This window comes from Oncorhynchus tshawytscha, unplaced genomic scaffold (genome assembly GCF_018296145.1).
Source record: "Oncorhynchus tshawytscha isolate Ot180627B unplaced genomic scaffold, Otsh_v2.0 Un_contig_5776_pilon_pilon, whole genome shotgun sequence".
In the NCBI taxonomy this organism is placed as follows: domain Eukaryota; kingdom Metazoa; phylum Chordata; class Actinopteri; order Salmoniformes; family Salmonidae; genus Oncorhynchus; species Oncorhynchus tshawytscha.
Genome location: NW_024609150.1, coordinates 6,585 through 21,733, shown reverse-complemented (window position 1 = coordinate 21,733; position 15,149 = coordinate 6,585). Strand labels below are relative to the sequence as shown.

Genomic DNA, 15,149 nt, shown 5'->3' with positions numbered 1-15,149 from the left:
GTAATAAAGTGGTGTACCTCCCCACCACTTGTTTTGATATACAGCTGAACATTGAACAGCTTCCCAAATCTCAGACTTTAGCTTTAACTAAAACACTATGCAGCACCATATTATAACAATTATATGGTGTTGATATGATATGTATTACGATTCTCATGATTCTACACTTATTGTGGTTATATACTGTGATTTTATTGTGATTCGATGTTCCAAACATTGCTCACTATATGTCTGTGGCAGAGAGACTAGAAAGCATGAGAAAATAATGGAAATAACATTTCCTCCAAATATGTGCTTTCTATTTAAAACGTTGAACGTCTCTGAAGGAAAACAAGAGTTTTGGTGCAGGGACAGCCAACTAACACAAAATAATAGTTTGATATTGTTGATGCGATACAACATGATATATAGTGGAAAATGATATCCCGATGTGTAACTGTCCATATTTTTCCCTTCATTACTATTTGATAGGCGTTTTAACGGTCTTGCTGTTATAAATGTAGTTCCTTATTGACACCATTGAGGTAGGGTTTGTTAAGATGACAGATTAGTTTATCGTAGCTTCTGGCCACTACTGTATATATTTTCTTATCAAAAGGAATACAATGAAATATAATGATTAAAGATATGCTTTTTAGTAAAATGTCCAGAAGCAGATATAGCAGAAAAGGAACAACAAATAACAAATGCAGCGTGTATAAAATAGTGAAGGTGAAATACCCTGAGACGCTATTATCTCCCCATAATAGTTGATTGTTCCATTAATCAAAGATATAATTAATCCTTTAAATCCCTTTTGATTCTGTCCTTTATTGTGATAAATTGTGATATCCTCAAAACATGTGTAACAACGCATGTGGTCTGTGACCCACGCTGACAGGACTGTTTTAATATTCCTATCTGATGGATGCTTCATGAGAATTTGAACTGAATGAATTTGAATGTTAAGTATTTTTGTACTGCTTCAAGTGAGGAATCACCTCAAAAATACTTCCAAAGTACTCAAAACATTCAAATTCATTCAGTGAAATAAAAGTGAAATAAAAAAGAGTTCTGTCAGCGTCTATGTCAAACATCCGTCCAACATATAAAACCAGTTTCCTGGACCCAGATTAAGTTTACTCCTGGACTAAAAAGCATGTTGAATGGAGAATCTCCATTGAAAGTAACTAGTCCAGGATTAGGCTTAATCTGTATCCGGGATACCATCCCAAAGAGCAAGACATACTTTTTTCCCCTAAAAATAGGAGTTACTGTTTCCAGAGTACTGTTTCCAGCCCCTTCCATGTCCACCAATCCCCAGTGGGCTCCGATGGAGGTGATCCCGGCACCATTGAAGCGACCGCTGAGGATCCTCAGCTCATTGCCCATGTTGGTTGGGTAGAAGTTGAAGGAGATTTGGTTGGGCAGGCCGGCTGACAGAGTGCGCCCCATGTTGGTGGTTAACACCAGGTAGCAGATGTAGTCTGCTGGGTTGTACTTCCCAGACACCTCGACGATGGCCTCATCATTAAACAGCTCCATCACCTGCTTTACACTCCCTTCGTTACCGAACACAGGAGACCAGGTGTTGCCGTATCTCAGCTGGAACCTAAAACAGAGGAAGCTTTTCACGTTGGTTGTGTTTTGATAAGGCACATTCAGACCGAGACAGCAGGTAGCGTCAGAGAATATCAAGGAATTACATTTTACATTGTACTCTGGTTTAGATATGATAACAATATTGTTTGGTCATAAACTGAATATGTAATAAACACAACAAAGAAAGAAAGAAAGAAAGTCTGTTGGGTAGTGTAGTTGGACTGAGTCAGTGGTGTTTGTTGGGTAGTGTAGTTGGACTGAGTCAGTGGTGTTTGTTGGGTAGTGTAGTTGGACTGAGTCAGTGGTGTTTGTTGGGTAGTGTAGTTGGACTGAGTCAGTGGTGTTTGTTGGGTAGTGTAGTTGGACTGAGTCAGTGGTGTTTGTTGGGTAGTGTAGTTGGACTGAGTCAGTGGTGTTTGTTGGGTAGTGTAGTTGGACTGAGTCAGTGGTGTTTGTTGGGTAGTGTAGTTGGACTGAGTCAGTGGTGTTGTTGGGTAGTGTAGTTGGACTGAGTCAGTGGTGTTTGTTGGGTAGTGTAGTTGGACTGAGTCAGTGGTGTTTGTTGGGTAGTGTAGTTGGACTGAGTCAGTGGTGTTTGTTGGGTAGTGTAGTTGGACTGAGTCAGTGGTGTTTGTTGGGTAGTGTAGTTGGACTGAGTCAGTGGTGTTTGTTGGGTAGTGTAGTTGGACTGAGTCAGTGGTGTTTGTTGGGTAGTGTAGTTGGACTGAGTCAGTGGTGTTTGTTGGGTAGTGTAGTTGGACTGAGTCAGTGGTGTTTGTTGGGTAGTGTAGTTGGACTGAGTCAGTGGTGTTTGTTGGGTAGTGTAGTTGGACTGAGTCAGTGGTGTTTGTTGGGTAGTGTAGTTGGACTGAGTCAGTGGTGTTTGTTGGGTAGTGTAGTTGGACTGAGTCAGTGGTGTTTGTTGGGTAGTGTAGTTGGACTGAGTCAGTGGTGTTTGTTGGGTAGTGTAGTTGGACTGAGTCAGTGGTGTTTGTTGGGTAGTGTAGTTGGACTGAGTCAGTGGTGTTTGTTGGTGTGTAGTTGGACTGAGTTGGTGTTTGTTGGGTAGTGTAGTTGGACTGACTCAGTGGTGTTTGTTGGGTAGTGTAGTTGGACTGAGTCAGTGGTGTCTGTTGGATAGTGTAGTTGGACTGAGTCAGTGGTGTCTGTTGGATAGTGTAGTTGGACTGAGTCAGTGGTGTTTGTTGGGTATTGTAGTTGGACTGAGTCAGTGGTGTTTGTTGGGTAGTGTAGTTGGACTGAGTCAGTGGTGTTTGTTGGGTAGTGTAGTTGGACTGAGTCAGTGGTGTTTGTTGAATAGTGTAGTTGGACTGAGTCAGTGGTGTTTGTTGGGTAGTGTAGTTGGACTGAGTCAGTGGTGTTTGTTGGATAGTGTAGTTGGACTGAGTCAGTGGTGTTTGTTGGGTAGTGTAGTTGGACTGGGTCAGTGGTGTTTGTTGGATAGTTGTTGGACTGAGTGGTGTTTGTTGGACTGGACTGTCAGTGGTGTTTGTTGGGTAGTGTAGTTGGACTGAGTCAGTGGTGTTTGTTGGGTAGTGTAGTTGGACTGAGTCAGTGGTGTCTGTTCATGGGTCAGGGTCTGCTCACCCGCTGATGTAGTTGTTGCTGTTGTAGTTGTAGTAGTAGTAGTAGTAGTAGTAGTAGTAGTAGTAGTTGTTGGTCTCCCACACTCTGACTCCCGTGATGCGTCCCTCACCGTAGGAAGCAAATGGGGTGCCACCTCCCTGACCCACCGCAGAGGAATACGAGTAGGGGTCTTTGATGGCTAAAATAACATGGCCAAAATGTTTACTATATTTACTATATTAATAATACATATTTATATATACATCATTTTATTTTTACCAACACATTTGTGAAAGATCTTTATAATATGAATAAAGTGCAGATGAATTAAGTAAAGTACATTCTGCAATGATTTAATACATTAGTTTATGTCTCAAAGAATAACTCCTATGTCTAACTGAAAAAGGCAAATTGGTGAAAGCACAAAAGCTATTATTTAATCATTATAATTCATAATTGTATTTTTATAACTCACGCAAAGCCAAGCAGCCAGCCAAGAACATTGTAACAACCAGGATTAAGAACATTCTGCAAAAGTGAGGCATCAACACTTAAGACCTTTAATTTCAGTCAATTTCACTCTCACTCCGTTTCACTTTAAATGGAAAAACTTGAAAAAATATAGTTAATAATGTTTTTCATAGTAGTTTGTCAAAACAAATAAGTAATTTTACCTGTCAGGTCAGTGTTTCCTAGGAGGGAAAAGAAAATAACCTTTTGAATTGTGATGTAACAAACAACAAACCATTCTTGAATGTGAAATGTTATAAAACGGCTCTAAAAAGTTGAACCTCCTCTTGTTTACTACAATCACTCTTGCAGTGCTAAGCTACTGTCACATTAAAAATAATGTCAGATCATTGAATTTAAATTTAGTGGCAAAAGGGCCAAAATGTTTGTGCCCAAGTACCAAGAGATAATGAGTATTAACTTCATAACATTTCCCACACCAGTATTATGCATTAAATACAAGTGCACATTTTCAATTTAGTTAGTTGAGTAGTTACCCACAGTGCTATCTTGAGATGTGTGTGAAAACCTGTGAAAGCTTCTTGTCTCTCTGTCTCTGCCAGGTCCTTCTAGTCTACTGCTTCCTCTAAGAACTGCATTTATATAGCATTCCACAAATGGAACACCTTTTTAGTCAATCACTATTGAGAAGTCAGACATTGTTTACTAATTGGTCGAGGCTACTTTGGGAGGGAGTATCAAGGAAGTACTATAAGGAAATAATAATTGTGTTCTTTTGAATTGTAACAAATTAATGATCTGAAATAGGGATTAAAAAAATATACAATCGAACAACCGAACAAATAAAAGAATGTACCAAAATTGCATGAATGTGTGCGAAAATCGCTCAAAATCAGTCTCCCAATCTTCAGTTGTTTTATTACACCAAGAGGAACTCCTTCCCTTCAAACATTAACATGCTGAAAAAGACAAGTGGAGCTGGTCACTAACAGGATGGTTAGTTCATTGGTTTGCTCAAATACCTACAGTATTTTATTGTAGAATATTTGTTTCAGTACACGTATTTCAATTTAATTCTAGATGTGCAGACGAGATTCGTTTTCATTTTTAGCCTCCATTATTGTCCGACGTTTTCTGCAGTCTGTTACAACACTCACATCTTCATTAAATCACTGGCAACCTGTTCATGTTACTACAGGATAACAATCTGATTTCATTTTCTGCAGATGAACCAGAAAAATATCAGTAGAAGTTACAAAGTGAGAAAATAAATAAAAGATTATATACACATTACTAAGTGAAATACCCTGAGGCACTTGTTACTACCTATCTATAAAATGTGATAGTTCAATTAACATATTGTTAGATTACTTGTTAGATATTACTGCATGGTCGGAACAAGAAGCACAAGCATTTCGCTACACTCGCATTAACTCGCATTAACATCTGCTAACCAGATAACATTTGACCTCTGTCATTGTCAACAAAGGGTAAATAACAAAGTTTTGAGATAAACTTTTGTTATTGACCAAATACTTATTTTCCACCATAATTTGCAATTAATTCATTAAAAATAATACAATGTGATTTTCTGGATATTTTTTCTCATTTTGTCTGTCATAGTTGAAGTGTACCTATGATGAAAATTACAGGCCTCTCTAATCTTTTTAAGTGGGAGAACTTGCACTATTGGTGGCTGACTAAATACTTTTTTGCCCCAATGTATGTAATGTGTGACGACCCTCCCACTCTGTCTGCCGTATTCTCTCTCTGTTATTTCCTTATTAGGATGCTGGTGGGCGGAGTTGGGAGGGTCGTCAGCTACATGGGAAACACCTGGGCCCGGTGTCTCCCAGGATAAATACACCACTTCCCCATTCATGGAGGAGACTCTCTCCATGCAGACACCTTTATGGATTTTGTTGTGTTTCTTGGTGGTTTTTGAGTTGTTTGCGACAACATCTTTCAACACCCTGCATTATCACATTCATGCATAACACTCCACTCACTTACACTACTGATTACTGATTACACACACCATTGTATATTTTCCTTAGTTGCTTTAGTCAATAAATATATCTTTTGTTACACCTTATCTCCACGTTGTCTCCCTTTTGTTACGGGCTTTGAGCCGGTTTGTGACAAATGTAGGACCTTATTGATATAAAATGTCAATGTAGCAGATACCTTGACAGAGTTGATCAGGCTGTTGACTGTGGAATGTTGTCGCACTTCTTTTCAATGGCTGTGCGGGGATGCAGGATTTTGGTGGGAACTGGAACACGCTGTCATGTGCGTTGATCCGGGGCATTCCAAACATGCTCTGTGGGAGACATGTCTGGTGAGTATGCAGGCCATGGAAGAACTGGGATCCAGGAATTGTGTACAGATCCTTGCGACATGGGGCTGTGCATTATCTTGCTGGAACATGAGGTGAAGTTTGCGGATGAATGGCACGATAATGGGTCTCAGAATCTCGTCACGGTATCTCTTTGCATTCAAATTGTCTTCGATAAAATGCAATTGTGTTCGTTGTTCAGAGCTTATGACTGCCCATACCATAACCCCACATACACCATGGGGCACTCTTTTCACAAAATTTACATCAGCAAACCACTCGCCCACACAAAGTCATACATGTGGTCTGTGGTTGTGATTCCTGTTGGACGCACTGTCAAACAATCTAACGATCAAACGTTTTAGAGAAATAAGGAACATTTCTGGGATCTTTTATTTCGGCTCATGAAGCATGAAACCCACATTTCACATGTATTTAAAAAAAAATGTTGAGTGTAAAGTAGTTAGGTCACATAAGGATGTATGTAATTCATATGAATGAAATCATCAACATGTATTGATCACATCTTTACTAATGCTGCAGAAATGAACTTTAAAGCAGTATCCAAATCCATGTGATATAGTGATCACAATATAATAGCCATATCTAGGAAGTTCCAAAGGCTGGGCCTAATATAGTGTATAAGAGGTCATACAATACATTTTTGTAGTTATTCATATGTTGATGATGTAAAGAATATTTGCTGGTCTGTGGTGTGTAACGAGGAGCAACCAGATCCTGCACTTGACACATTTATCAAATAGCTTATTCCAGTTACTACTGAGCACGCACCCATTAAGAAAATGACTGTAAAAACTGTTAAATCCCCTTGGATTGATGAGGAATTGAAAAGTTGTATGGTTGATAGGGATGAGGCAAAAGGTATGGTAAGTAAGTCTGTCAGCCCAACTGATTGGCAAATGTACTGTAAATTAAGAAATCATGTGACTAAGCTTAAGAAAAAGAAAATATACCATGAAACAAAGATAAATGATATAAAGAATGATAGTGAAAAGATTTGGAGCACCTTAAATGACATTTTGGGGAAAAAAGCCAACACGGCTCCATCATTCATTGAATCAGATCACAAAACCCATTGATATTGCAAACTACTTTAATTACTTTTTCAGATAAACAAACTGAGGGATGACATGTCAGCAACACATTCTGACACTACACATCCAAGTATATCTGAACAAATGATCAAAGACAAGAATTGTACTTTTGAAATTTGTAAAGTCAGTGTGGAGAGATACATTTTTTAATTGTTGTCTATCAACAATGACAAGCCACCGGGGTCTGACAATCTGGATGGATAATTACTGAGGATAATAGTGGACGATATTGCTACTCCATCAATTTAAGCCTACTAGAAAGTGTGTGCCCTCAGGCCTGTAGGCAAGCTAAAGTCTTTCCACTACCCAGGAATAGTAAAGCCCCCTTTACTGGCTCATATAGCTGACCAGTCAGTCTGTTACCAACCCTTAGTTAACTTCTGGAAAGAATTGTGCTTGACCAGATGCCGGTGCGGTAGGTAACTTAGTGGTTAGAGTGTTGGGCTAGTAACTGAAAGGTTGCTGGATTGAATCCCTGAGCTGACAAGGTAAAAAATCTGTCGTTCTGCCCCTGAACAAGGCATTTAACCCACTGTTCGCTGGTAGGCCATCATTGTGAATATGAATTTGTTCTTAACTGACTTGCCTAGTTAAATATTTGTATTTCCTTTTTTAAATACAATGATATTTCACAGTAAACAAATTGACAACAGACTTTCAGCACGCATATAGGGAAGGACACTCAACAAGCATGGCACTTACACAAATGACTGATGATTGGCTCAGAGAAATTGATGGTAAAATGATTGTGGGGGCTGTCTTGTTAGACTTCAGTGCAGTTTTTGACGTTATCGATCATAGTCTGCTGTTATGACTTTACACCCCCTGCTATACCGTGGATAAAGAGTTACTCTGTAACAGAACACAGAGGGTATTCTTTATTGGAAGCCTCACAAACAGAACTAGGTAGAAGCAGGAATTTCCCAGGGTAGCTGTTTAGCCCCTTGCTTTTTTCAATCTTTACTAACGACATGCCACTGGCTTTGAGTAAGGCCAGTGTGTCTATGTTTGCAGATGACTCAACACTATACACGTCAGCTACTACAGCAACTGAAATGACTGAAACACTTAACAAAGAGTTGCAGTTAGTTTCGGAATGGGTAGCAAGGACTAAGTTAGTCCTAAATATTTCCGAAAATAAAAGTTTTATATTTTATACAAATCATTCACTAAACGCTGAATCTCAACTACACCTCATATTGAATAATGTGGAAATTGAGCAAGTTGAGGTGATTACACTGCTTGGAGTAACTCTGGATTGTACTGTCATTGTCAAAACCTATTGATACCACGGTAGCTAAGATGGGGAGAAGTCTGTTTATAATAAAATGCTGCTCTGCCTTCTTAACAACACTATCAACAAGGCAGGTCCTACAGGCCCTGGTTTAACAACACTATCAACAAGGCAGGTCCTACAGTTCCTGGTTTTGTCGCACCTGGACTACTGTTCAGTCAAATCAAATTATTTGTCACATACACATGGTTAGCAGATGTTAATGCGAGTGTAGCGAAATGCTTGTGCTTCTAGTTCCGACAATGCAGTAATAACGAACAAGTAATCTAACTAACAATTCAAAAAAAAAAAACTACTGTCTTATACACAGTGTAAGGGGATAAAGAATATGTACATAAGGACATATGAATGAGTGATGGTACAGAGCAGCATAGGCAAGATACAGTAGATGATATCGAGTACAGTATATACATATGAGATGAGTATGTAAACCAAGTGGCATAGTTAAAGTGGCTAGTGATACATGTATTACATAAGGATGCAGTCGATGATATAGAGTACAGTATCTACGTATGCATATGAGATGAATAATGTAGGGTAAGTAACATTATATAAGGTAGCATTGTTTAAAGTGGCTAGTGATATATTTACATCATTTCCCATCAATTCCCATTATTAAAGTGGCTGGAGTAGAGTCACTGTCATTGACAGTGTGTTGGCAGTAGCCACTCAATGTTAGTGGTGGCTGTTTAACAGTCTGATGGCCTTGAGATAGAAGCTGTTTTTCAGTCTCTCAGTCCCAGCTTTGATGCACCTGTACTGACCTCGCCTTCTGGATGACAGCGGGGTGAACAGGCAGTGGCTCGGGTGGTTGATGTCCTTGAAGATCTTTATGGCCTTCCTGTAGCATCGGGTGGTGTAGGTGTCCTGGAGGGCAGGTAGTTTGCCCCCGGTGATGCGTTGTGCAGACCTCACTACCCTCTGGAGAGCCTTACGGTTGAGGGCGGTGCAGTTGCCATACCAGGCGGTGATACAGCCCGCCAGGATGCTCTCGATTGTGCATCTGTAGAAGTTTGTGAGTGCTTTTGGTGACAAGCCGAATTTCTTCAGCCTCCTGAGGTTGAAGAGGCGCTGCTGCGCCTTCCTCACAATGCTGTCTGTGTGAGTGGACCAATTCAGTTTGTCTGTGATGTGTATGCCGAGGAACTTAAAACTTGCTACCCTCTCCACTACTGTTCCATCGATGTGGATGGGGGGTGTTCCCTCTGCTGTTTCCTGAAGTCCACAATCATCTCCTTAGTTTTGTTGACGTTGAGTGTGAGGTTATTTTCCTGACACCACACTCCGAGGGCCCTCACCTCCTCCCTGTAGGCCGTCTCGTCGTTGTTGGTAATCAAGCCTACCACTGTTGTGTCGTCCGCAAACTTGATGATTGAGTTGGAGGCGTGCATGGCCACGCAGTCGTGGGTGAACAGGGAGTACAGGAGAGGGCTCAGAACGCACCCTTGTGGGGCCCCAGTGTTGAGGATCAGCGGGGAGGAGATGTTGTTGCCTACCCTCACCACCTGGGGGCGGACCAGTCATGTGGTCAGGTGCCACAAAGAGGGATTTGGAAAATTGCAGTTGGCTCAGAACAAAGCAGCCCGGCTGGCTCTTAAAAGCACACGGAGAGCTAACATTAATGACATGCATGTCAATCTCTCATGGCCCAAAGTGGAGTTGAGATTGACTTCCTCATTACTTGTTTCTGTAAGAGGTGTTGACAAGCTGAAGATACCGAGCTGTCTGTTAAAATACTGGCACCCATGCATACCCCACAAGACATGCCACCAGAACAGACTATGGGAGGCGCAGAGTACTACATAGAGCCATGACTACATGGAACTATATTCCACATCAGGTAACTGATGCAAGCACTAGAATCAGATTATAAAAGCAGGTAAAAATACACCTTATGGACCAGCGTGGACTGTGAAGTAACACAAACATAGGCACAGACACATGCATACCAACACATGATAACATATGCACTATGCACACAAATACATGGATTTTGCATTGTAGATATGTGGTAGTGGAGTATGGGCCTGAGGGCACACACTTGGTGTGTTGTGAATTCTGTAATGAATGTTTCGTAATGTTTTTAAAATTGTACAACTGCCCTAATTTTGCCGGACCCCAGGAAGAGTAGCTGCTGCCTTGGCAGCATGGGGATCCATAATAAATACATATACAAATAACCCCTAGAGTCTAGTGACTTGGTTACAGTACTGGTTGAATGATGGTTAACTGACAGAAGGCAGCAATTTCCTGATATCTGTAACATTTAATGTGATTGTTTCATAACTCTAAAACAGACCTGTGTGTGGAGATATATCTCTCTCCTGTCTGGCAAGAGAAACAGATTCTGACGATTAGAACAGTTTCCCACAACCTGCCTGCCTAATGAATAGAACGGAATGGGGATATATCTGTCTGTCACTGAACTTAATCATCATAATAACAGGAAAGTCCAACCCAGAGCCAGAAAGTATCATCTAAGTTCATGTTCTCACTGCAGTGTCGAGCCTGTTTGACTACTTTATGGAGCAGAAAAATGCTTGGCATTGCTTTTAGGGGGAATATTTAGATCGGACCAAAAAAAACTGTAATTTTGTCATTGATACAAAGTTCAACAAAGGCCCCAATAGATGCTGCATATTAGTCCAAATCCAGGAGGGGTATAAGACACAAACTCAACAAAAAAAGAAACGTCCCTTTTTCAGGACCCTGTATTTCAAAGATAATTCGTAAAATCCAAATAACTTCACCGATCTTCGTGGTAAAGTGTTTAACACTTTTTCCCATGCTTGTTCCATGAACCATAAACAATTAATGAACATTCACCTGTGGAACAGTCGTTAAGACACTAACAGCCTACAGACGGTAGGCAATTAAGGTCACAGTTATGAAAACTTAGGACACAAAATAGGCCTTTCTACTGACTCTGAAAAACACCAAAAGAAAGAGTCCCTGCTCATCTGCGTGAACGTGCCTTGGGCATGCTGCAAGGAGGTATGAGGACTGCAGATATGGCCAGGGCAATAAATTGCAATGTCCAAACTGTAAGACGCCTAAGACAGCGCTATAGGGGAGACAGGACGGACAGCTGATCGTCCTCGCAATGGCGGACCACGTGTAACAACACCTGCACAGGATCGGTACATCCGAACATCACACCTGCGGGACAGGTACAGGAAGGCAACAACAACTGCCCGAGTTACAACAGAAATGCACAATCCCTCCATCAGTGCTCAGACTGTCCACAATAGGCTTAGAGAGGCAGGACTGAGGGCTTGTAGGCCTGTTGTAAGAAAGGTCCTCACCAGATATCACCGGCAACAATGTTGCCTATAGGCACAACTCCACCGTCATTGGACCAGACAGGACTGGAAAAAGTGGTTTTGTCTCACCAGGGTTTATGGTCGGATTTGCGTCGAAAGAATGAGCGTTACACTGAGGCCTCTACTCCGGAGCGGGATCAATTTGGAGGTGGAGGGTCCGTCATGGCCTGGGGAGGTGTGTCAGAGCGTCATCGGACTGAGCTTGTTGTCATTGCAGACAATCTCAACGCTGTGTGTTACAGGGAAGACATCCTCCTCCCTCATGTGGTACCCATTCTGCAGGCTCATCCTGATCCCTCATCCTCATCCCTCCACATGACAATGCCACCAGCCATACTGCTCGTTCTGTGCGTGATTTCCTGCAAGACAGGAATGGCAGTGTTCTGACATGGCCAGCAAAGAGCCCGCATCTCAATCCCATTGAGCAATTCTGGGACCTGTTGGATCAGAGGGTGAGGACTGGGGACATTCCCCCCAGGAATGTCCAGGAACTTACAGGTGCCTTGGTGGAAGAGTGTTGTCGTGGAAATTTCCTCTATTTACCAAATCATGAGCGCAAACCACAACACAAGTCAGAGTTAGTTATCAAAGTCCATCTTTAATTATATGAGCTCTATCAACCCTGTGACTCTCAGATCAGTGTCTATCCATGAATTCTCTGAGAGCCCCCACTACATTGCAACTGAGATCCTTTAATAGCAAAGAACACACATAGTCAGACAGCATAGACATAATAAATCGTTCAGCTTTGTCTCCTTACTCAAACCCAGAACCATAAACCAATCCTCCATATCAACAGACATATATCAAATTGTCATTTAGATACAACCAATTCTAAATACAACCAATCCTGGACAAACTCACGGGGAGCATAGAATGATTCCAGACACTGCCATCCTCCTCTCTCCGATGGGAAAAGTAGGGAGTGACTGGCACACAGACACAGTGGAGCAAAAGATATGTTTACACATGATGACACCTTGACCTCTCCCCTCTCTGCGGCCCATGCAACTTAGTCTTGACATAGAACAGATAACTGCCAATGGCCACCACTATAGTACAACAAAATACATTCTTATGAGAAATAACTCATAAGCATATCATGAAAATAAAACATCTTATCTATGTTACCCACCAATTCTGATTATTCCCCAACAGTGGGGTAACATCTCACACGAAGAACTGGCAAATCTGGTGCAGTCCATGAGGAGGAGATGTACTGCAGTACTTAATGCAGCCGGTGGCTATACCAGATACTGACAGTTGCTTTTGATTTTGACCCCCAATGTTCAGGGACACATTATTCCATTTCTGTTAGTCACATGTCTATGGAACTTGTTCTGTTTATGTCTCAGTTGTTGAATCGTGTTATGTTCATACAAATATTTACACATGTTAAGTTTAATGAAAATAAACGCAGTTGACAGTGAGAGGACGTTTCTTTTTAGATTAAATAAATAACAAATAATAATACATTATTTATCATTATTAAAAATTAAAGAGTGGGGAGACACACTTAGAAACCTTGCCTTAAACATAATGATTTAAAACACAGTACACACACACACACACACACACACACACACACACACACACACACACACACACACACACACACACACACACACACACACACACACACACACAGGAATGAGGATATGCTAAAAACTCTGTCACGCAAAACTTTGAACACCAATCCGAACTATGAAACTTGAGGTCAGGTCATGGTAGCTATATTCGTCTATAGACTTCTAGGGTAGTATCGTCATGAGTTGGGATTATGGTTCATGATTAGGCTAGCTACAAGTTTGCTACACTGATCAAAAATATAAATGCAACATGCAACAATTTCAAAGATTTTACTCAGTTACAGTTCATATAAGGAAATCAATCAATTGAAATAAATAAATTAGGCCCTAAGGATTTCTCATGACTGGGAATACAGATATGCATCTGTTGGTCACAGATACCTTAAAAATGTAGGGGTGGGGATCAGAAAACCAATCAGTATCTGGTGTGACCACCATTTACCTCATGCAGCGCGACACATCTCCTTCACATAGAGTTGATGCTATGAATTTTATGAATAATGACTAAATGATGTATACATTTAACGTAGAACTATAACTAACAGAACTCTACCCTGTCACTATATGATTGTATGAAATTCATTAGAATCATAAAACTAAATCTGTTGTGTGTAGTTCTAGTCAGAATTAGAACTAGGACTTTTTGTTCCCTTTTGGTATGTAAGCAGGGTGCAAGTGTGAAACAAATGATAAGAAGAGCTATCGACAGATAAGCTGTACTACTGTGTTCCTTACAGGACATTCTGTCCCCACCCAGGGAGGGGAGAGACCTTGGGCTTGTGGTAGATTGTATAACAGGTGGCAGACAATGTATGAGTAGGAGAAGACTTGTGAACTATATTGTCATTGTTTCTGAGAGGAGGAGGGACATTTATGACGAAATGTGAGGTATATAGACCAATGTACAGGAAATGATAGGCAGAGCTCTCATAAATAAACCTGCTGACTATGGTAGACTGGCCTATGTCTGTTTCATTTTAATAAGAACCTTGTAAATTCTTAGTAACAGACAGAGTATTTGAATTGAAGTTCAGTTTATGAACATTGAGAACAAAATTCTCTTAACAGTTGATCAGGCCGTTGATTGTGGCCTGTGGAATGTTGTCCCACTCCTCTTCAATGGCTGTGCAAAGTTGCTGGATGTTGGCGAGAAGTGGAACATGCTTTTGTACACGCTGGTCCAGAGCATTCCAAACATGCTCAATGGGGAACATGTCTGGTGAGTATGCAGGCCATGGAAGAACTGGAACATTTCCATTTGTGTACAGATCCTTGCGACATGGGGCTGTGCATTATCATGCTGAAACATGAGGTGAAGGCGGTGGATGAATGGCATGACAATGGTCCTCAGGATCTCGTCACGGTATCTCTGTGCATTCAAATTGCCATCGCTAAAAATGCAATTGTGTTCGTAGTCTGCTTATTCCTGCCCATACCATAACCCCAGCGCCACCATGGGGCACTCTAATCACAATGTTGACATCAGCAAACCGCTCACCCACACGTCTGCCATCTGGCCGGTATAGTTGAAACCGAGATTTATCTGTGAAGATCACACTTCTCCAGCGGGCCAGTGGCCATTAAAGGTGAGCATTTGCCCACATAAATCAGGTACGTTGCCAAACTGCAGTCAGGTCAAGTCCCTGGTGAGAACGACGATCACACAGATGAGCTTCCCTGAGACGGTTTCTGACAGTTTGTGCAGAAATTATTTGGTTGTGCAAACCCACAGTTTCATCAACTCTCCGGGTGGCTGGTCTCAGATGATCCCTCAGGGGAAGAAGCCAGATGTGGAGGTCCTGGGCTGGTGTGGTTACATGTGGTCTGAAGTTATGAGGCCGGTTGGAAGTA

General features: G+C 41.3%; 1 protein-coding gene across 2 annotated transcripts; it reads right to left on the bottom strand.

Moving 5' to 3' along the window:
- Positions 1-613: 613 nt before the first annotated feature.
- LOC121844342 (zymogen granule membrane protein 16-like) lies at positions 614-4,282 on the bottom strand. 2 transcript variants are annotated; one of them, XM_042314350.1, is made up of 5 exons: positions 4,176-4,282; positions 3,843-3,860; positions 3,644-3,696; positions 3,190-3,367; positions 614-1,591 (listed from the first exon to the last, which is right to left on the bottom strand). In XM_042314350.1, the coding sequence occupies exons 3-5, from the start codon at positions 3,693-3,695 to the stop codon at positions 1,069-1,071; spliced, it is 753 nt and encodes a 250-aa protein (XP_042170284.1). In that variant the 5' UTR covers position 3,696; positions 3,843-3,860; positions 4,176-4,282; the 3' UTR covers positions 614-1,068. The 2 variants fall into 2 exon arrangements, with proteins under 2 accessions (XP_042170284.1, XP_042170283.1); XM_042314349.1 differs by having other exon boundaries at positions 4,180-4,282.
- Positions 4,283-15,149: the final 10,867 nt, after the last annotated feature.

What these genes read in the sequence shown, in the direction of transcription:
- LOC121844342 (XM_042314350.1), bottom strand. Translation starts at nt 3,695, where the DNA reads ATGTTCTTAATCCTGGTTGTTACAATGTTCTTGGCTGGCTGCTTGGCT. An exon ending in GGCTGGCTGCTTGGCTTTGC is followed by an intron (nt 3,368 to 3,643) that starts GTGAGTTATAAA and finishes ATGTTATTTTAG; the next exon opens with CCATCAAAGACCCCTACTCG. An exon ending in AGCAACAACTACATCAGCGG is followed by an intron (nt 1,592 to 3,189) that starts GTGAGCAGACCC and finishes CCTCTGTTTTAG; the next exon opens with GTTCCAGCTGAGATACGGCA.